The 23,160-nt window shown below is 37.3% G+C and overlaps 1 protein-coding gene across 22 annotated transcripts in view; it reads left to right on the forward strand.

Annotated features, from left to right (window-relative positions):
• The window catches only part of camk2b1 (calcium/calmodulin dependent protein kinase II beta 1), a 72,607-nt gene that overhangs the window by 37,161 nt on the left and 12,286 nt on the right, over nucleotides 1-23,160 (forward strand). For 2 of the 22 annotated variants that reach the window (XM_039658181.2, XM_039658180.2), the window contains exons 7-16: nucleotides 548-650; nucleotides 810-893; nucleotides 2,329-2,423; nucleotides 3,601-3,723; nucleotides 3,833-3,916; nucleotides 4,006-4,048; nucleotides 6,155-6,250; nucleotides 11,788-11,825; nucleotides 15,013-15,045; nucleotides 18,075-18,143. In XM_039658181.2, coding sequence (XP_039514115.1) covers nucleotides 548-650; nucleotides 810-893; nucleotides 2,329-2,423; nucleotides 3,601-3,723; nucleotides 3,833-3,916; nucleotides 4,006-4,048; nucleotides 6,155-6,250; nucleotides 11,788-11,825; nucleotides 15,013-15,045; nucleotides 18,075-18,143 — 768 coding nt within the window. Of the gene's footprint in view, nucleotides 1-547; nucleotides 651-809; nucleotides 894-2,328; nucleotides 2,424-3,600; nucleotides 3,724-3,832; nucleotides 3,917-4,005; nucleotides 4,049-6,154; nucleotides 6,251-11,787; nucleotides 11,826-15,012; nucleotides 15,046-18,074; nucleotides 18,144-21,920; nucleotides 21,966-23,160 lie in introns of all 22 variants that reach the window. The other 20 variants (XM_089130489.1, XM_039658184.2, XM_039658202.2 and 17 more) reach the window with 15 other exon arrangements.

A 23,160-nucleotide genomic window follows, 5' to 3' on the forward strand; every position in this document is an offset into this window, starting at 1 on the left:
CCACCAGATACTGCAATGCAGGAAAAGCTGCTTGAGATTTGACTATCTGGTGCAGTGCTTGTGAAGGTGTGTGTGACTGTGTATTTGGTTGCTAGCATTATGATTTATAAGATAGTGTTATGTGTGTGTGTGTGTGTGTGTGTGTGTGTGCTAGCAGAAGAATCACGAGGCACTAGAGGGGATATCACATTATTAGCATCCATCAGTGGCAGAGAATAATGAGGCTAGATAATCTGGGTCAGTCAGGAGAAAAAACACGCACACATACGTGCACACGCTCTTATTGCCAGTGAAGACAAATGTATTTTCCGCATCCTTCATTTAGAAAGTACGTCAACCAAACTCAACATTCAACTACTATTTCTAAGAATCAGATTGTGAGAGTTTTTTGTATGCAATGCTAAATTTGAACATGTGATGGATATCTGACTATATATTATTGTTGTGTAGTGTGGGTGTAAGCATGCACAGTGTGTTGTTATTGTGATTGTGTGTGTTTAAGTTGTGTGTTAAGGCAGGAGAAATGTTGTCTTGATTCCCCCCACAGCCAGAGAATCTGCTCTTGGCCAGCAAGTGCAAGAACGCTGCAGTGAAGCTGGCTGACTTTGGACTGGCCATTGAAGTGCAGGGAGACCAGCAGGCATGGTTTGGTATGTAATCGTTGCCATAGCAATGCAAACTTATACGTTTGATTTTTGAGACACGCCCACACGACTCACTTTTTGGATTCTTTATCTTGTGTGTGCTTGCTACTTTTTACTGGTGCAGAGGAGTATCTGAAAGACTGTGTGCTTAACTATGTTTTACAGGATTTGCAGGGACACCAGGTTACCTGTCACCTGAGGTGTTGAGGAAGGAGGCATATGGCAAACCGGTGGACATCTGGGCCTGTGGTAATTAAACTCAATACAGACAAGCACGTGCTAATTTTGAAGAGACAAAGAGATTTTCTGTGCTGTGCTTCAAAACTAAGTGAGCTGGCTTGCTGTCTACCTTCCCTGCTGAAAAAAAAAAAAAAAACCTAAACCAGCCCAAGAGGGTTTCCTGTTCTTTAGCCCCGTCCAAACTACTCCGTTTTCGTTTAAAAACGGATAATTAAAACAAATACGGATCACGTGACCATTCACCTGACCAACTCTGAACATGCGCGTGCCGGTGTAAACCCAAAACCGACGCTCCATGTACGGTTAATACCGCTTCGTTATCTATGTATCTATGTTGCGTAGTCCAGGATGTTTTTGTCTGTTTTCTTCCGGGGACGGGTCATGGGATGGGTGGCTGACGAATCAGAGAAGGACACGTCATGACTGATGACACCCAATCATAGAGCAGAGCGTGAGCCTCTGCGTCATCATTTCTAAAGTCCTCCGTTTCGTCCCGTCTTCACTAAAACGCCCTCCGGAGATTCAAAACGCAAAACGGAGCTGCAGCGTTTCTAAACTTCTCCGTTTTAGGTATTCGTTTTTTCCGTTTTAGTCTGGAGGGGAGGTGCAAACGTAGCAAAAGGTCGGGTCGGGGGCCTTAGCTGGTATCCAATCCTGTTCGAGCTGGTCTGATTTGCTGGTTGTTGGGGGGGCACTTCTTTTTATGGCCTGCCAGGATAACCAGTTTGGCCAGGATAGGTGATAAAGCAAACTAGGAAAACGATTCTAGGCTGGTTTGCTTAGTTTGTTTTTTTTTCAGCAGGGTCCCAAAGGGATATTCACAAATACAGTGATTTTCAGTGACAGAGACTGGGAGTCATTCATTTTTGATGCGAGTTGGGGATTTCTAGTCGACCTACACAACACTAATTAAAGCTACTAGCAAACAACAGCACAGAGACTCTAATGTCGGCATACCACTACATAGGACAAACCACATCCAAAAGAAGTAATTGTCAGTGCAAGAGGAAGCTCTCTGAAAGGATGTATATGTACTAACATGTACTGAATTTAATGCGTTCCTCAACTCTCCTGCTTCCACCAAAACAGTTTGTCGGTGGCTCCACAGAGTTAATATTCATAGTCAGGCTGCTATAGCCAAACCTTTGGTCACTCGTGCCAATGCCAAATGTCAGTTTCATTGGTGCCAACTTTTATCTGTCATTCCCTAGACGAACTGATGCTTTATTGACTGCAAAAAGAGGCCCTACATCATATTAATAAATTATTATGTTCGAAAGCCAGGTGTTTCAGTTTCATTGTCCAACCCCTGTATTTTTTAATACTTTTGAGTACAGTATAAGTTATATTACCTGACATATATTTTATGGAACAACCTAAAAAATGTTGCTTATGTATGCACTTGGAACAGAATCATTCATTTGTTTTCTTGTTTTCTATTCAGGTGTGATTCTGTACATTCTGCTGGTTGGATATCCACCTTTCTGGGATGAGGATCAGCACAAACTTTACCAACAGATCAAAGCTGGAGCTTATGATGTACGTTTTACACCTCCCCACCCTCTCTTTCCCTTTTTTTATCACAACCTCTTATTCTTCTGATAGAAGATCAGTGAGAATCCCTAAGACCATTTGTCCTCATTGATGCAAGTATGCACTTCAATACAGTCCTACAGCAGTTTCTAGCTTTTCTGACACGTGTCCCATCTGATGTACTCATGACATTTCGATGTTCCCACTCCATCTAGCTTGTGCAACATGTTTGTCTGATAAATGTGTTAAGTAGGCAGGAGGGTTCATAAGATATATTTAATCATTCTTTTTTTTTTTATTGTGAATGCAGAAATTATATTTAGAATACTGTATTTAAAGGTACAGTGGGCGATTTCTGAGAAATGCTGTTGATTTTTAAAATCACCAAAATAAACAAATTCGCTCCCAAATTCACAAACAACTTCAACACAGGATCCTCCCCCCTAATGAGTATATCCCCTTTACTACTGATGGGCTACAAGTGTGTTTTGATGCTCGACAGACATGTGCCGGTATTCGGTAATGTGAGTAATTTATGTCGATATAGGTCGGCAGCCGATCAATCGGAGCATCACTACTGATGAATTACCAAATGTTTTGACAATCACAATTACACCTATTGTGATGCAAGTTGTTGTTTTTTTTACATCCCCTCCCCCCCAATCCATCCTTTTCACTTGTGCAATTAAAATATTTTGATGAGACCGTGATAGAAGCTCAATCAATTAATCGCAGCATGAAATTTTGATACCAGCACATGCCTAGTGCTCGGTCCGATCCACTTTCAACAGCATTTCTCAGAAATCTCTTAATGCACCTTTAAGAGAATGTGATAAATCTGTATTGATTTTCACATTATAAAAACACTTTATCACCATCACACAGTCAGAATATCACATTAAGAATGTTTATCCGTTTTTATTTGGGAGCATTGATTCATACTTGTTTTTGCCGATGTGGGTTTTTCAAAGGGCAAAATTGACTCATATATTGTATCTGCATATTGCCAATACATTAAATTCAGAAAATGGGACTTTAACTGGTGGTTTATTTCTGCAAATTAAAGATGCACAAGTTATAGAAACTGCATATTCCAACTGGTAGTTTATTTGATCAACAAAGATTTGCCGCTGTAGCTTATGAATACATCTGAATAATGCAATAATGTATATTTTTCTGGTAGTTTCCATCTCCAGAATGGGACACAGTTACTCCTGAAGCCAAAAACCTCATCAATCAAATGCTGACCATAAACCCTGGCAAAAGAATCACTGCACAGGAAGCTCTCAAACACCCATGGGTCTGCGTATGTATTCTCCGATATGCGCATGCAGACATATAGAACACTTATATAGAAATACAGCAACATGCAGGTCTAGATACAGTCTAAATCTTTTCCCTGTTTGTTTCCATAGCAACGCTCTACTGTGGCTTCCATGATGCACAGACAAGAGACTGTGGAATGCCTGAAGAAGTTCAACGCCAGGAGGAAACTCAAGGTGTGTTTCATAGTAACACACAAACATGCTCATTGCTCACTCAATTTTAATTTTACACAAAAGGTTAAATATCCTCCCTCTCGTCACAGGGGGCCATCCTCACCACCATGCTTGTGTCACGAAACTTCTCTGGTAAGTTACTCGGGTTTGATGAAGCTGGTTATTAACTCTTTTGAGAGATAGCCGAGTTGACGGATCTGTGTGTTTTCTGATTAGTCTTTTCAGTGTATGATCACGTCTTGATGTGCTTTGTTGACTGCTGTCTGCCAAAGAAATGTCCCAAGTCTCTTGGTCTCAATAAAAGTGACTTGTGGGCAAGACTGTCAATGTGATACAGGGTACTAAAAATTATCCTGATACTTCGATTGCAATTAAAATATATGTCAAAACAAATGGCACCTGAAAACAAATGATGCAGACAGTCCCTCCAGATTGATTGTAATTGTTGAACACCATCCAAAATCAACAAAATTACGTTTTGCATTCTTGCGTGATTTTTGCCTGATGTCGTCCTAGTCAGAATGTGAGAATGATACTGCTCCATTAGGCTGTGATTATGGGGCGTTTCAACTGAACCAGGAAAGAAAACGCCTCTGCATTAATTTGGATCGGCGAACCTTGATCGCGGTTCTCTGTTCCTCTTTTAAAAATGAATGCGCTGTCTACATCTTCTGTAACAGACGCGATGGCTGAATCTACACATCTCAATTCTCCAGCGACAGCCATTCTTTGAACCCAAGCGCTCTTCGGTGACGTGGATGATTACGGTTGATCATCTTTCCATCATCAAATAAAGCCCGCCCTGACAATTTGATTGGTCCAAACAGCTTTGGTTCGGGCATACTTGCTTCCCAACGGATCCTCAAATGTTGTGGGCGGGGCTAAGTTCGAATGCCATCCAGCCTAGCATTATTTGCCATTTAACAGCAAAATGATCACAAGAAGCATAGAACTGCTTAAAGCTATTGACACATTAGTGATGCATGTCACACATGCTTAAATAGCCAAATGCACACAAATTTGTGTAAAAATGGCTGAAAGTTTGTTAAAACAAAAATAAACAAGCCTTCTGCATTTTTATCTGTCATGCATTACTATTGTATATCATGCATACACAAAATTCTGGAAATTAACACCACAGAATTTGTGATCGCACATTTCTATTTTATTTAATTCAGTTGTGAAATCATTTTTGGAATTGCTAGAGTGTTTCTCAGAACTAACTTAATTTTTTTGATATTATGTTTACCAAAATAATTATGACTATTTGGCCAGTATTGTAATCATGATTACTTTATAATTATGAGTGGGCCATATGACCAAAACCTTATGAGTAATTTATTTAACAATAGCGAGAACAATATTAAGTATATGTTTGCTGGAAATACGGTTGCTGCTATGACGTCTAAATTTTAGGTACCAGTGAAATTTCACAATTCTATTAACTAATTTTGATATCAGAGCTCGTAATGCTAACTAATGCAAGTAAAAAAAGTCCTTAAAAACAAAAAATAAACTACTATTAGAATAGATCAAATATGATAGTAAAATAATACAAATGAAACAAATTTTGACTAGTTTAAATTACCACTTATCTGTAATGCTAATAAGTGCCACTTAGCCCATTAACTAGTGTGTATAGACACATTTTTAAGTGTGGTTTAAGTGTCCACATACTTTTTGTGACCACTGTCTTTATACATTTACTCTCTGCCCACCATCTACTTACTATCATTTCCTCTCCATCTCGCAGCTTGCGGTTTTCATGTAGCTCTGACCTCACAGATATCATGCATAATACAAAATAGCATGTCTCTCTCTGTCAGTTTTGCTTTTATTTGATCTCCTTAATGGAAATTCAAGTAGTTAATAGTAGCAAATTCTGCCTTCTGATCTCATCTGTGATGCCAGGGCTCTGCTTTTAACCGCTTCAGATGATGGTCCAACAGAGGACGTTGATAAATATGTGTGATTTTGAGTGTTAGGAGGGATGATTCTCTCTGAGTCAGATGTCAGTATGGCTCCTGTTTAAGTGGGTATTATTTTGTTACGAGCCACCTGTCTCTCAAAGAAGTAAATGGTTTGATGTGTTCTTATAACTGACAGTTTCTTCTCCCATAGACTAATAAATGGTTCTCTTTCACTCTGCCCCCTTTCCTCTTCCCTCTCTCTTTCTCTCTCTCTCTCTTTGTTCCTCCTCTGAATTTGTTTGTGATTGTGTGTGGGTGCGTGTGATAGTGGGTAGCAGGCAGACCACGGCTCCCGCCTCGGTCACTGCGGCTGCGGCTGCTGTAGCCGCGGCTGCAGGCACCACAGCAGGGCTGGTGGAACAAGGTAGCGCCGCCCTGCTGGGCTTAATTCCTCTGACACTCTCTGTCTGAACACTCCTCCCATCCCTTTATTCTCTATAGACACACCACGGTTTTTACCTTTTCTTTTCCCTCTCATTTTCATTTTTCTTTAACATATACAGTACTTTTAAGTTTCCTTTTCATTTCCTGTTATTTGTCTTTTACATTTTCCTTTCTCTTTTCTCTTTTTCCAACATCTTTTTTTGTTTCCTTTTCAATTTCTTTTCTTTTCTTTCCCAATTCCTTACACATTCCAGTTCCATTTTTTTTCTTTTTTCCTTTGTTTTTATTTAAATTTCCTGTTCTTTTTCTTTTAGTGTTTCCTTTTTCATTTCCCATTTCCTTTTCACTTCCCATATAATTTTCCTTTCCCTTTCTGTTTCAAAGTTTCTTTTCTTTCTATTACCTTTCTTTGTATTTCCTCTTTCCTTTCCTTTTAATGAATTTCCTTTCCCTTTCCTTCCATTCCGTTTTACTTTTCCATACCCTTACCATGTCCTTTTTCTTTTTTCTTTCACTTTTCCTTTGTTTTCCTTTAATTTCATGTTCTCTTTCTTTTAGTGTTCCCTTTTTCATTTCCCATTTCCTTTTCACTTCCCATATAAGTTTCCTTTTCCTCTCTGTTTCAATCTTTCTGTTACCTTTCTTTCCATTTCCCCTTTCGTTTCCTTTTAATGAATTTCATTAATTTCCTGTTCTCTTTCTTTTGCATTTCCTTTCTCTTTTCCTTTTTTATTTCCCATTTTTTTTCTACAATTTAATTTTCTCTATCCTTTCTCAATTCCTTTTTTTCCTTTCTTTCCGCTTCCTTTCAGTTTCCTTTCCTCTTCCTTTCTTTCCGCTTCCTTTCAGTTTATGATTTCCATATCATTTCCTATAGACATTTTCTTTCCCTTTCCATTTTCTTTTTTGGTTTCCTTGTTTGATGAATTCATTTTCTGTTTAATTTTTCGTTTCTTTCATCATTTTTTTGAACTACACATCATTATCATCCTCTTATTTCCTCTCTGTCACTCACTAGTCCATGATTGTCTCTGCATGGGGCTAAAGGTGTGCATGATGACTCACCCTCTACCTGTCTTTCCTGCTGTTTCTTTCCATTCTTTCTTGTCCTCCACACCCCTGTGTCATTATTCACTTCATTTTTGCAGTTCATGTCTATCATACGTAGCACTTATTGGTCCTCTAAGCTGTCTGTCATCATCACTGTCATCATCATTCCATTCATCTTTTATTTATTTCATAGAGGAGCTACACCCTGCATGATGAATTCATTTTTCCTTCCCACTATCCTTTTTGAGTCCTGTTCTCTCCATCATTTATTCTTTTCATATTTGCCATAAATCAGTGCCTTTGACTTTTTCTGGTTTATTCTTATCCTCCTCATCCCTTTTCTTTGCCATTTTTATCTGACACCCCATAAGCCATCTTCACTTCCATCCTTTGTATTCCTCCTTCCTTCCTTAACTCTGTCTTTTAATATGGTCTGTGAAGTTGAAGTTTACCCCTGTTTCCGGGGGTGGAACAGTCTGCCTGCTGTTGTGCTGAATGCTGCATGGGAGGTTGGACTAATGCATGTTCACTAACTTGGGGGTGTGATGGGCTGAATGGATCTTGTGCACTTGTGCATGGTCAAAGCTTCTTGACAACTGTACTCACTATATCAAAATGTTTTTATTTATTTTTTTTCTTCTAAAAAATATAATTTTTTAACCAGCATTTCATATACACTTGTATCGAAAGGATCTATAATTATGTAGAACTTCTATTAACATTAATTTGAAATACTGGATCCACAATATGAGGGAAAACACATGAAAACAATATCATTTTGTTCCATATTGGTGCCATAGTGAGTATACAGTTGCAGTAGATTATTTTGTAGGGTTTAGCCTAGAGCACTACACTACACTACTGTATGTGTACAATTTATCACAGTTAATCTTGGGCATTCATACCTATAATTAAACATTTATAGTTGTAGTTTAATCAAGAACATTTAATTTGGAATCTTTTTCTTGCTCCTTATTTCAACAAGTCTTTGTTCATTGCATCTCCTCCAGAACTGATAGCTAGAATATCAATCACAAAACCAAACTATATCAGTTTCTGAGCAATCTGCTCAAACAGCCCAATGTAGTCATTTTAAGGTCTTATTTTTACCTTAAGTGTGTTTTATCTATGTAATTATGTAGACTATTTGTTGTCTAGACTAAAATGTAGACTGTTTGAACAATTGACAGCATTGCCTTTGTTGTCAGTCACAGTCACAGTGAAGGAAAAGCAAAAGACAAATTCATGATAGTTTTGATTTGTTAAACGTTTTCTTACTCACTGTGTTATTCCCACACATTAAATTTGTGTTGCTTCATAGCATGCGTATAATAAACACAATACTTAATTTGTGTGGACGCTAATATAAGTTATTATCGTTTTTTTAAGTTATAATTTTGGGTGTGAATTTTGTCAAGACATTTTACTGGATTTTTTGATGAGTAGGACTGACCTGTATATCGTTGCTAAAACAATTGTAGATTATTATTTTTTTTAGCTTTTTGTTGATGTTCAGTTTCAGTATATATCTCGATGTGTATTTATTTGCTCGGAAATGGTTTCAAAAAATGTTTTTCTGTCAGTGGAAGAATCTTTTTGACCAAACAGCCATTGACATTTAAGCTTAGAGATGAATTAGAATATCTTCATTTATCCAAACAGCTGTTCTGGAGGAGAAGCCAGAACCATTGTTTTGCCATTTACCTTCATGAGAGTGCAGAAAATGATTCAGGTTTAAATGTTTTTTTCAGCTTTCCTTTTCCTGTTTTACTTTATGCATCATGAGTGAGGTAGAAGGGTTGAGCTGGTACATTGAGCGTGCGCTGTGGCTCAATGTGAAGGCTGTGCTTCATATTTGATGCTCCCTCCACATGCCTGCAATCAAATATTTATGTAGTGCTGCCTCTCTCTGTTGTCCTTCAACTACCCTAAGCCTGAGCAAACAGACTCCTGCGCTATAGGCAGTTACACTACATATACTGATATCTGGATCATTCCGAATCCTCTGATTTGACTTTAAAACATTGCATATAAGAGAATGCATTTGTATTATACAAGTATGCGAACTCCCGCTTCTAGTTAACTAGCTTGACTGTGTCAGTGGAAGCTGTTCTAACAGCAAAGGGGGATCAACTGCATATAAATGTCTACTTTTTTATTTTATTTTTTTATGTTTTATAGTGAAAAACTTTTAATGGTCAGTGTTCCTTGTGCGTCTATTATACATAACACAAGATGCATTTAAATTCTGTTGTATTAAGATAATATTCTTTATTTAATGTAAATATTATATTAATGCTGTCATGATTAATAAATGTTTTTAATCAAAACATATAATGTTACATTTTTCAAAAAGGACTAGGTTTTAAAGTAGTGAAACTGCTTATACAAAAACATCTTGGCACAAACGTATCTGCCTGCCTTTTTTTTTTTTACCCTGTTTGTGCTGACTCTGACCCTACAAAGTATAAAAACTCTGCAAAAAATGATGACTGTACTGAAAATAAGTTGACATACTACTTTTTTTTTTTCTTGAGCCCCATATACAGCTCCACAGACAGTTTTTTAGCTTCACCGTACATAGAAACAACACACGAGACTTTGGTTATTTGACCTCTTCTCCACTGCTCTCTCTTTTTCTCTCCATTCTCTCTTGCTCTTGCTCTCTGTGTTAATGGCAAGGTAAGGAGTTCCGCTCACTCTAGAGTATTAAATGTTACTTCACCACTCCTGCTCTTTCTACAGGGACGCATGCTCATTTCTTCTCACTGATGATCTCTTTGGGCCATGGATTGGTGGCCCAGATACCGTTCTAGGAGGATCTGTGTCAAATTCCAACCTTGAATGACCCTGTTCTTCGATTTATGACCAGAAATACTCTGGTCATAAATACTCTGTAATTGCATAATGTCAGCCCATGTCATCCACTGAACAGTCTTATTGGTGACGAAGCTGAATCGGTTGGATCCTTTTTTACAGAAATACAGAATCTTTTTTGCTGAACTGATCGGATGAACACTATCTAGATCAGTAGTCTTATCCTCAGAAGTGCTAAGACACCCTTTAAAATTAGTAGTTGGGATGGGTGCAACCATGCAAGTACACAAGTGTTTAGAAATGAAACCTTTTTTTTTCTTTCTTGGAACTCGATTTGATTGAACTTCGATTTGAAGACGTTTCACTGTGATTGAAATCCAGTGACAGCTATACACAAACGAACCAAAGGCATCATGTTTTTTTTAGTATGAGTATGAGTACTCATAATAGAAAATTATCAAAAAGGCCCATCCCCATGTTTAAGAGTGCTGAAGTGCTGCTTTATTAATAGTCTAACCAACTCTGGATGTGTGATTCTTTGAGGAAACAGACATGCCGAATGAGTTTGATGTGAATGCAATGGTGTTATTGTGGTTAATTACTAAAAAAGCAGAAGCTATTTAAATGGACTGCTTTAAAGCTGCATGCACAGTTGCTCGAGAGGGTCTGTGTATTTTTGTATGCAAATGTATTTTGAATATAAAATGGTACAAGAACCAATAATGACAATGATTGTGTCAGATGTTTTTACAGCATCATGGTGAACAACACTAACATAAAAGCACTGACTTTTGTTTAGCAATTTTCATAATTAATTTGATTGAAAAGTTCCTTGGTCAACTATTCTGTTTAGGTACTGTTTGGCTGAACCTAAAAAAGCAAATATTAAAATGTTAGTTGCTTCTGTGATTAGGAAGCGGATGTAAATGTCCAGTATAGGTTAGTGAATTTCTGTGCCACAATCTTTTCTGTAAGTCTTACAAAGAGCATAAACATGATGAAAATGTTTTATTAATTAGACCATGAGGAACAGTTCACTCAAAGCAGCCATGGGAAACGCTTTATAATAAATCTTAATCTTTAAAAATCTTTATTCATTTTATGTAACACTTATTAAATTAGTTTTTGGACAATTAATCGCTATCATGAAACATTGAACATGAAATATGCTAGTTAGAATTATATGTATTGTTAAAGACTCACTAATGATGTTTATTATAAAGTGTCATTGATAGAAATCTGGAGTAGAGTTCTGAGTAGGCTAACACAGAATCTACACTTGCTGAAAGTTGAATGCCTATCATTCACAAAATTTTGAAAATCTCCAGGCTCTCTTGAGCTTGTTTATAACGTTTTGGCTAATTTTTTTAGTTATTAATAATGGCTTACCATGTTTAAACCCATTCCATACAACTCCCAACTTCAAAATCAAAAATAAGTGCAGAACCAAGAAAAAAAAAAAAAGATTCTGTCTGGGCCTAGTTATGCTGTTCAAAATTATTAGTATGATTCATATCTCCAGTGTTCTGTTTGTTTTTTAGGAAATACAGCCCTGGGTAAATTGCCTGTCCGGCGGGTTAATTGACATTTTGTAATATGTAATATGGTGTTGCTGATTTAACTTCTCTCTCTCATTTCTTCCCATTGTAGCAGCCAAGAGCTTGTTGAACAAAAAAGCAGACGTTAAGGTAAGAAGATCTGTTGAACTTCTGACCTCTGTGACCCAGACATGACCTTATGGTTTCTTAGCACCATCACTCACTACTCAGTCTTTCCGTCCTGCTATTTTACTGGCTAATCTGTCAGTGCTTGCTGTGTGTGTTTAGAGTGTCTTCTTTGTTGCATGATTGTGTTGTTTTCATACGTTAGTGTTGTCAGTTCGAAGTGTATGTGTGTTAGAATGTCAAGAATGTCTGAAAACATGACCACTGACACCTAAAATCACCTCATTAAACTGTATTTAAATACTGTTCAAATTAAATCTAGTCAACCTCTCCTCAAAACTGATTTCATCTTACTGATAGATTCCAAAATATCACAAATATTTAGAGATCTGTTTTAAAAGGGTAGGATTTAGGGTTGACTTCATATGTTGTTTCTATTTTTCCATTAAACACTAACCCCCGGTTTCACAAACAAGGCTTACCGTAAAACAAAATTATAGGGCTTTTATTTTCCCAAATCGTTGAACTACACCGACTTGTATTTGAGACTGGCGTCTATATGAGACCGGCCTTTATAATTTAGTGTTGATGTTGTTCATTGAGTCTCTAAAAATCTCCAAATGCTCCACGTGAAACTGCGGTCTTCCCACCTTTTACCATCATGTTAATTGATTTGATTAATATGCGCGAGGGAGAGACAACAAGACAGCGCTTGTGGTGTTTGAAGACGTGAGAGTGCGGGCGTGGCTCTCTCTCTCTCTCTCTGCTCGTTATGCACCCTGTCACCGATCAAAATAGGCTTTGCGGGACAAAAATTTGCTTTGGCGGCCGCCAAAAAGCGGACGATCTGACGGTTTTAGAAAATGAACAACCCGAAACTAAAAAAAACAGACCCTCTATTTGAGACCGGCTTTTATTTGCCGAAACCTGGAGTCACACCAGGCGTGTAAAAGAGACATGCGTCTATTTGGGACTCGGCTAATGCATTATTGAGCTGTTTTAACTGAAATAAACTTATCTTAAAATATGTCAGTGCCATTTTTTTTATCTCAAGATGCACATCAGTAATGTTTTTTCTAAAGAAAAATGTAAAAATCTACTTAAATGTCCTAATTGAACTAAGGCTTAATCCTGGTTTAATCTAAACCCTGTATGTGAAACCAGCCCCAAAAGAGTTTAAATTAGCTAATCTTGAAACTGCACTTTTCTATATAATCAAAAGCGGATGGTGACCAATGACTGTCAATCATATGACTTGTAAACTATATTACTACTCTTCCAAAGCCTGTCTGCCAGTTCTTCAGAAGACTTGTAATTTAGCTCATTTATGGACTTTAGATAATTTTGTATCTTTTTCAGCTTTGACAGCCAATAGTCACCATCCACATTCATTGTAAGCAAAAGAGCAGCTTGGAGATCATCTTTTGTGGTTCCAAAAAAAAAATTAAAAATTAAACAAAATGTAAAAAGGTAAATATCCCTGAGTTAAAGGTAATATGTTACCATATTAGCCGCCTTAACACAGTTCCCCATATTTCAATCCATCCCTCAGGGTTCCACTTATTACTGTGAAAGGGTATAAATAGCATTTGGATTAAAATGAGCTTTTGCATTGATTATTTCACTGAATTTGCTGGACTCTTTAGCAGTCATTAGAACATGAAAATATACATTTATTTAGCTACCAAGAAGAGCTACCTTTAACACATTTCCCCATATTTCAATTCATCCCACAGGGTTGCACACATTTGCGCAAAAAATGTAAAAATAGCATGCGGATTATGCAATGAACCTCATGATGAATATTGTAGTGAATTTGCTGGGCTCTCTAGAAGTCATAAGAGTGTTACCAAACACCGTAACAAGCTCTATCCGGTCATGGAGCCAGCGATACCACCGAAAGATGAGACGAAATGAATGTTTTATTTCCGTCAGCACCTGTGGACGTATGGGAGACGTTGAGGAGAACGATATAACGATGGCGGCTGTGATGTCATTGAGGAATCTATGGAATCTTCCACAAGAGCCAGCATAATTTGATTCATGAAACAGGATTTTCAGAGATGAACTGCCCTTAACACTTATGAGAGTGATTGTAGACACACACTCGCACACATTCCTACCTGTTTCTACTTTATCGTCACCCCACAACCCACCTCTGTGACTCACACCTGCTATCTCCGTGTGTGTGTGTGTGTGTGTGAGTGGAGAAATAGTTCAGCAGGGAATGTGACTCTGGTTCCAGGAATAGCCGTGATTCTGAAACCCTGGAAACTCTGAGACGAAAATAGCAGCACATCGCTCCTCTCATCGCCTAGCAACAGGCTCCCCCACGTCCTCCAACCATTTTAAAAGATTTCTTCTCTCCTTTTCATGATTACTTTAATCTCACATTCCTTCACCTTTATGCTCCGTCTCCAAATATCATGTTGAGCTGCTCTTTATTTAGTTTCTCTCGCTATTTTTTCAAAATAACTGAAGCTGACTTCCTTGCTCTGTGTCTAAATCTTTGCAGTAATGCTGGTTATGTAATTCTGCTTTAGAATTGGAGGCGTTTTTTTTTTTTTTTTTTTTTTTAATAAGGCAGTTGCAGCGATTGGAAGTTGCACTGCTGCATTTTCAACCAAAGCGCTTCTGAGAACATTCTGTGCTTAATATAACTCGTTCTTGGCTGCCCTTTTTTTTTTAGGACAAAAAATATCACTGAACCGCACAGACTGTGCTCGCTTCCTCTCTCAGCATCCCTGTCTGTCCTTGCACATCAATTCCTACTTTGTGTGGCTCCTAAGTTTTCCCTGCTCCTGGTTTAGGACCAGATTATCGCCGAACGGAAACTATCTCGAATATCTCTCGAACAAGTGACCCTGGATCAGTTAACTTTGCTTACACTGATCATTCCTCAAGTGCACTAGTTCTTCTGCTAGTTGCATGTTTCTCTCTCCTTTTTCCTTCACTTGACCCACCCCTTCCTTGTTCCTCTTTCTACAAATGTCCTGTTGTACTACAGAAGAGGTCTACACATTGTCTTGCTCTAAACCCAAACCTTCACCTACACCCCAGATTGTTTTCTTTGGCTGGTATACTCGGCCCTGGCTGCATCTGATGCTTTTATCCGAACCCCAGATGAAAACTGCTATCAAACAGGCTACTCTTTTATATATCGTCTCACAGTCCATTTTTCACACTTCTTTCCCTCTCATTCTCTCTCTAGAAGCGGAAGTCGAGCTCTACCATTCAGTACATGGTGAGAATCTTGTTTAATTTACACCTTCCTATTTTTCTTTCATCTTCCTCTCCACTTGTACCTCCACCTACCTGATAATGTGCAACACTTCCCTCTAAATTCGTACTTCAGATCCTGCATTTCTGTTGGACATAATGCAGTGATGGCCAGTTTAAAATGTTCTCAGTTTTCAGGTACTTTATGGTTCTATTTTAAACAAATGCTTCTTTTTAGCTTGTTTATTACTGATCAACAAATCTTGGATCGAAGTCTCAGCCTTACAGACTGCCCACACTTAATCCACTGAGCACCTGATTCATATGATCTGAGCAGCTAACTTAAGCAGCTTTCAAGGGAAGAGGTCCATTCACACCAAGAATTACCATAACTATATTAGTGTGCACACCAACGGATGATAATGTTGTTTATTATAAGAGATCTTTAAAGGAGTAGTTCACTTTTGAAAAAAACTTTTGCTAATAATTTACTCACCCCCATGTCATCCAAGATGTCCATGTCTTTCTTTCTTCAGTCGAAAAGAAATTAAGGTTTTTCATGAAAACATTCCAGCATTTTTCTCCATATAATGGACTTCAGTGGGAACCAAACGGTTCAAGGTCCAAAAGACACTTTTCAGTACAAACTGTGAACTGTTCAAAAGGCTTTAAACGATTCCAGACGATGAATAAGGGTCTTATCAAGCGAAATCAATTTAGTAAATAAATAACGAAGTTTAAGTTTTATAAGCTCAAATGCTCGCCTTGCTCTGTTCTGTGACGCACGTTTGTGATTCTCCTGTTCGAACTCGTTCATCAAAATGAACGAATCTTTTTCCGAGTCATTTGGTTCATTCAACGAACGAAACTAACGAATTGATTCGGAAAAAGATTCGTTCATTTTGATGAACGAGTTCAAACAGGAGAGTCACGAACGTGCATCGCAGTACAGAGCAAGGCGACCATTTGAGCTTATAAAACTTAAACTTAGTTTTTTTTTTTTTAAATGAGCGATCGTTTGGTTGACCTTGAACCGTTTGGTTCCCACTGAAGTGCATTATATGGAGAAAAATCCTGGAATGTTTTCATAAAAAAACCTTCATTTATTTTCGACTGAAGAAAGACAGACATGACATCTTGGATGACATGGGGGTGAGTAAATTATCAGCAAAAAATTTTTGAAAAGTGAACTACTCCTTTAAAGCTGACTGGATTCTGATTGGCTCTAAATGTTTTCATTGTTCATCAGCTGGAAAAAATTTGTTCTGAAAGTGATTCCAATGATGTTATCATAATAGCTGTAATGTGGACTTTGCTATTTTCATAAATGTAGAAAGGTTATTGAAGCTATATAGTTAAGGCTCTGATATTCTCACTGCAAAATTATTTTTCTTCACTTAGGGCTAAAAAGACGTTTGCAAACAGCATTTAAAAACATTTGATGTGGATCTGTTTTCACTAGCTCTACAATTTGGCACTCTAGTCAAGTGGTGTCAGGTTTATTTTTATAGCACTTCATACAATAGGTTTCATTAAAAGCAAGCAGCTTTACAGCAATAGATATGAAAATAACTTTTTTGGAAAGTTTGCTTTGGCAATCTGTTTCAAACTGCAAACAAACTTTGTTTTGGCCTGAAATGACTGACTTATTGTTACAGTTATCATCTTTGGTGTGGATGGGCCACATGCAATCTTGATTGGCACATAAAAACTAAATGAACAGAGATTGCTTTACATGTCAATCAGGCAGTCTCTGAATTTCTAAGTGGGCGGTTCTTGGCCTGAACAAACTGTGGACAAGACTTGTTGCAGTTTAGTTAGAGGCCAGGCTTTATGAGACCACATGGACCGTTGTAAATGTGTCCCACTTTCTTGTTTAGTCTTTTCTGATCAACGCTTTTTTCCTTCTTCCTCCTGTTCTTTACTTTGAATGATTTTAGCCAACTCCCATGGACACCACTTACTGTACCTCCTAGGTCTCATTCTGCATGTTGGTATTCGGATGTATTTTGTTTAATACTGACCACTCTGAAAGCTTTCCGAAGCATGTTTAGGACGGGCCTTTCTGTTCATACACAGGTAGGCAGTGGAATAAACATGCAGAATAACACCCTCTCTTTTCCTAGTTCCTTCTTACAAATGTCTGAAGATCCTATTTGTGCACATCCCAGGGGTTTGACTGCACCAAACCCTCATCCAGTGTCTGCTTGATTCCCCACCTAATATTTATTTGCAGGATTGACGCTCATATTTTTTGGTGCTCAGTATTGTTTTCTGTCTTATGAGTGGGTCCCGTAAGAGGATAACATTCCTGGAGATATCCCGTTTTCTTGGATAAAGTTGGACTTCCATGGAGATGATCCATGACCTACTGCAATAAGTATTTGGGAATTGTTAAGGAATTCTGCTAGCCATCAAGTGATCCTCTTGTCAGGAACAGTATGTATTTGAATGTGTATAGTAGTGTCAAAGTCACTTAATGACGTGTTTGTGCTTGTGTATGTGGGTTTATTTGTTGTCTGTGAGGGTTCAGTAGTTGTGAGCTGCTGCTCATTCATCTCCCTTGTCCATACCTCACACACATAGGCACATACTGTACTAATGACACTTCTCGCATGAGTGCCTGAGCTGTGTGAGGGAAAGAGGACCGTTAACTACCTCTAAACCACTAAAGGCCCATAGACACGAGACCTGAGGGACCCCGAGTATAAATAAACACCCATATCTAATCCGCCTCTGCATGTAATGAGGCTAATTGGTATAATAGATCAGTTACGAAGCCTAATTGGTGAAAAACATTTTATGGACTTTAATAATGACCCTCCCTTTCCTCTCGCCGCTAGAGAACATTGGGTCTCAAAGAATAATGCTGTTTTCGTGTAAAAGACAGTTTTTCTACATCAATCAGTTGCCTTAGAAAATAGATAATGACCATACCATACCCTACCTCTTGTGTTTGTGTGAGTGTGTGATTTGTGCATGCTGATCTCTCCCTCGTTCCTTTTTAACCTGACCCCTTCTTAACTTGGACGTATGTTGTGTTTCCCTGCACAGCCCCAGACAAACAGCACCAAAAACAGCATAGTCACCAGTCCCAAAGGAAACCTCCCCTCTCCTGCTCTGGTATTTACCTCTAATCCTTTTCTTTTCTTCCTCTCCATGCTTTCCCCCCTCTGTCTGTGACTGTACCTGCATTCTTTAGTACATTGTGAATATTTTAGTTTTCTTACATTGTTTTGTCTGTTTTTTTTTTTTTAATTATTATTATTTAGCTACTCACCTATTTAAGCTTTTGTGTAAAAAAATAATAATAATTTGTGAAATTTAACGCTAGTAAAAACATGGAATGGATAGAAATGATAATATAAACACTAATGAAGAATATGATTTGAATAATCTAACATGGAAATTATGTATTAATGTTTATTTTGGAGTGTTATGATCTGGTGTTATATGTACGCAACCAGATCTCAAATGCGTCTTTATGGCGCGCATGTGTATTGTCGTGTAATTTATACTCTAAAGTGAGTTTTTACGTGCATATGATACGCATTGGTTGGTTTGGATAGGTTTAGGTGTGAGGTGGGGTGTGTGTGTATTATACGTTTGGGTAGAATTAGTGGTGTGGAGTGGATGTGTATTACACGCAAATGAACTGCGTATCAAATGGATGCGAAAAACTGCGTCTCATATGCACGTAAAAACTAATTTTCGCGTATAAATTACACGACAATACACAATAGAGATGCATTTACGTGAGAACAGGCTGATGTACGATAGGACTTGGTCTTGGTTTATATTAGAATGATGAATGTCATTCACATTAATGATGAACGCTGTCCATATGCATTCATTTTGAGTAGAATATCAGTTTAAAACCTAACAAAAGTATTTGTGAAAAACAATGCTTTTTTTCTAAACCTCGTGGCATTTCATGGCACTTTAATTATCTAATGCGATGACATTCTTGCATATCAATTGTACTTTTGGGGTCACTCACTACACTGATAAAGGTCGCAGTGTGGTATTATTTTTGTGATTTTACGATGATGCTTCTCCTTCGCAGCATTATCAACAGGATCTGGATTGGTTTGGGGATAGAAGCTCCTCTTGGGGCTCTAAGAATCAGCCTTTAAACTGTTCTTACTGGCCGCAGTGCTGAGAAGTGGATGTTGTCTGGTTCACTGAGATCCTTAATGGCATTCCTCGCTTAAACCCACTGGGCCTAGTGTTGATGTCAGTTGAGTTGAATGTTAACAGTCCTGGGTTGCGATAGTACAGTTCCCATGTGTACATGTGCAGCATTTATTTGAAATAGAAGTTTTCTAAATGTAGCATTTTAAATGTCTAATGCCTGTCGATTACACTATCATTCATTTTATTGACAAGTATCTCTTATAAAATTCTTTTTAACCAATGCTAATTGCACCAAGTGAAATATCAGCGACTTTATTTAAAGGGGTCATGAATTGAGAAATCATATTTTCTATAAAGGTCTTTGTACTATACAAATATCCTGTAAATTTCACATCTCAATCTTATTATTCTAGCTTTTATTGAAACTAAGCTCAGAAAATGACTTTTTTCATGTTATAAATGAGACTGGTGCAAACACACTCCAGCAACAAAACGATACAGATGGTTCTGAGGATTACAAGATTTTTACAAGATTACAAGACATGCCAAGTATTTTTTCATCAGTAATTATATTACAACACTTTTTATTTTATTTAAAACACGCCACTGCAAATGGCAATCTATACATTTTTCGCTTAATCTAAAAGAATGAACTGAATAGCCTAAAAAAAACAACAGTACATTCATTCACAATTCTGTTTAAACGAAACACCGTAAGTCATTCTTTAAAAAAAAAAAAACTGTGGAAACTAAAAAGTAAAAATTTAATTTGCCTCAACCAATAGTTATTTAATATCCATAAATATTTCACATTGTTGGCGAATGTTGTTACTATGTAACGAGATATTTTTCATCAGAACTTTTCAAAACAATTCCACACATGTAAAATGGCGTGGACGTTGAAATTATTTGAATATGCAAATCTGTGACCCAATCAGAGCAGTGGGCGTTAACTTCCGAGTCTTGAATGCGGCACTCTTCGAAATGAAGTGTTTGGAAGATACACAGGATAGAAAATAGCTTGTTTCTTCTAAATTTTTATGTTTTCAGATAACATAAGTGGACCTCAGAGAAAATTGAACAAAATGTAGTTCCTGACCCCTTTAAATACTTAAAGGCGCCACACTATTCCTGATTCAGCCCTATACAGTATGTTTAATGGATCGGTCCATGGACCCAGTTAAGCTCTGTTTATCCAGTTGTGCTCTGTCACTCTGATATATCACTATACTCTCTAAGCACGTACTTATGGGGTTGTTTATTTGATTGCATAATGCCACTTTGCTTTTCAGTGTCTCCTTAGATCTGTGAATGATGAAGGTTGTTTACTACATGGAGCTGGCAGGAAACCTAATAAAACAGTATGTCATTATACAAGGGCTGTGGTTAAATGACATGCTTAAGTGAAACAGATAGATAGTCTGTGTTCTGAGGAGACTTTAGTGGATGTTTGTGGTTTGTAAAAGCTCAGTAAATAGGTTTTCGAGTGAACCCTGAGTATGGAAGAAGGAAGCTCCTAATAGAAACATTACATGCGTTCCAACTTATACAGCTATTGCAACACGTGGCCTAATACATCAACATATTTTAGGATCCCTCATAGTTGCCCTTTAATGCTGCCTGTGTGTGTGTGTGTGTCCGTCCTGTTTTATGGTGCAGATATAGTTACTCAACCTTGAAGTGAAGTGAGGAGGTGTTTATGGTCTGTAAAGACTTTAGCCTTAGTGCTTTGTTTCATGGCTTCCCCTCTAGCTTTACTTTTAACTGTACAATTATGCAGGGATAGGTGATATGTCTATTATTTAGCCATTATTTTAACCAAACAACCAAGGACATTCACAATGTTAAATGTGAGATCTAAAAAATCATTAATAATAATTATTATTGGTTATTAATGATAATAATAATTTTATTTTACATTTTGATTATTGAGACAAAGGATTTCACTGAATGTATGATGAAATATATATAATCTTTTTATTTATGATTCAATATAAAAAATATATATTTAGATTATTTTGCTAAAATGTTTTAATATTTAGAAAAAATGTATATTTAATGATGACAGATAAACCATTGTGTTGAGTTTGAAAAGGGCTGTACTTACGATAACACCGCTATTATTGTATTGAATCAGATACACCGTTAAAATACCATTTGTCGTAAGGCTATATATACCCGGATATGAATTGGCAATTTTGAATTATTTTTATGATAGTAGTCGTTTGTTCGCATTTGCAGATTCTGTGTTGCCTATTGCACTGGGCAGTGGTTGTCATGGCAATGAATACCTCATAATGATGGGGAATGCAGGGTGCTGATTGGACAGTGAGGGAATGTTACTTCCTGCTAGAGAGAAATGTGCATTACAGATTTATGCAGTGTGGTGTGTATCTAGCTAGCTAAAAGACGGCATAAAATAAACATGTTTTTCGAAGCTGTGAAAGCATCCGCAGTAGTTCTGTTAAAATCACGCTGTTTCACTTTCAGTGAGAAAGCGATAGGTTACGTTGCTAATTTGACTTCGTAGTTGGTGTTTTTGAAATAGCATAGCCTAACATGTGCAGTCATTGGTTTTATGAAGACAGAAGCTCTCTGTTGTTGAGCCTCTGGTGGCTTTTCATGCATATTTTGTTTGTTAATTTTTACTGGGTTGGCAATCACAAACACCCATCCACCCACACACGGCCTCTCTCTCTCTCTCTCTCTCATTCTTTTTTCTCCTCATGTTTTTCCACCCCCTCCTCCCCTGTCTCTCTGTAGGAGGCACAGGCCACTGTCATCCATAATGCAGTGGATGGGATTAAGGTACCCCACCGCCACCATCTTTCCTTCCCACCATCCGCCCTCTGTTTGATCTGCATCCCCACAATGCATTTCTGCTAATGTGTCTACAGACTATAACATCATCCGAGCGTGTGTTTGCCTGTTGGCCGACCCTTTTGAAGTTTAATGTGTACTTGCACTTGTACTCTATATAAACGTTTCACGTTTTAACTAAACGTATGCACATGAGTATGCGTGTTCCCCTAATGAAACGCATGACATGTTGAACTGTAGATTTGTTTGTGTGACGCTCCTTTCTGTATGTGCCAGTTTTGAGATAAATTAACGTGTTTGTTTAATTGTTTTTTATTAACTATCGTGATGATGGGAAATGACTCTTGATACATCAGATGTTTGCAGTATGAATCTGAAAAGCAACAGTTGGAAATCTGTGTCATGATAAGAATATTAAACCTGCTGTCTCAGGTCTATGTGGCTGTGATTCGGACTGTGTGACGTAGAGACCTCTTGTGGTAGACATTGAAAGTGCAAGTTGTGAAACAAAAAAAAAAAATAAATATATATATATATATATATATATATATATATATATATATACAGTATATATATATATATATATATATATATATATATATATATATATATATATTTGACATAAAAAGTAATTTTTTTTAATGCATTTTGTACTTTAAGTGGTAGAGAAATTTTGAAAAATATAAAATGGAACATGTTTAATGTGTCCGTGGAAATTGCTATTTTTGGGGTATTTTTATTCTTTTAAAGTGAGTGGTCTGTGAATACACTATGAATTGTGCCTTCTGATTACTCAATTTTAATAAAATAAAATTGAAAGAGGCAAGTTTGTGCTGAGAAGAATAACAATTATTTTATTTAAAGGGATAGTTCACCCAAAAATGTCAATTCTGTCATCATTTACTCACTTTTGAGTTGTTCAAAACCTGTATGCATTTCTCTCTTGTGCTTAGCACAAAACAAGATATTTTGAAGAATATGGGTATCCAAACAGTCGATGGGCAGCATTGACTGATTATTTTACGTACTATGGAAGACAATAGGGACCGCTGACTGTTTGGTTACCCATATTATTCAAAAATTCAACAGAAAAGAGAAATTTATACAGATTTGTAACAACTTGTGGGTCAGTAAATGATTTCAAATTTTTGGGTGAACTATCCCTTATAATAATTAATCAGTT

Source organism: Pimephales promelas, chromosome 4 (genome assembly GCF_988280905.1).
Source record: "Pimephales promelas chromosome 4, fPimPro1.hap1.1, whole genome shotgun sequence".
Lineage (NCBI taxonomy): Eukaryota > Metazoa > Chordata > Actinopteri > Cypriniformes > Leuciscidae > Pimephales > Pimephales promelas.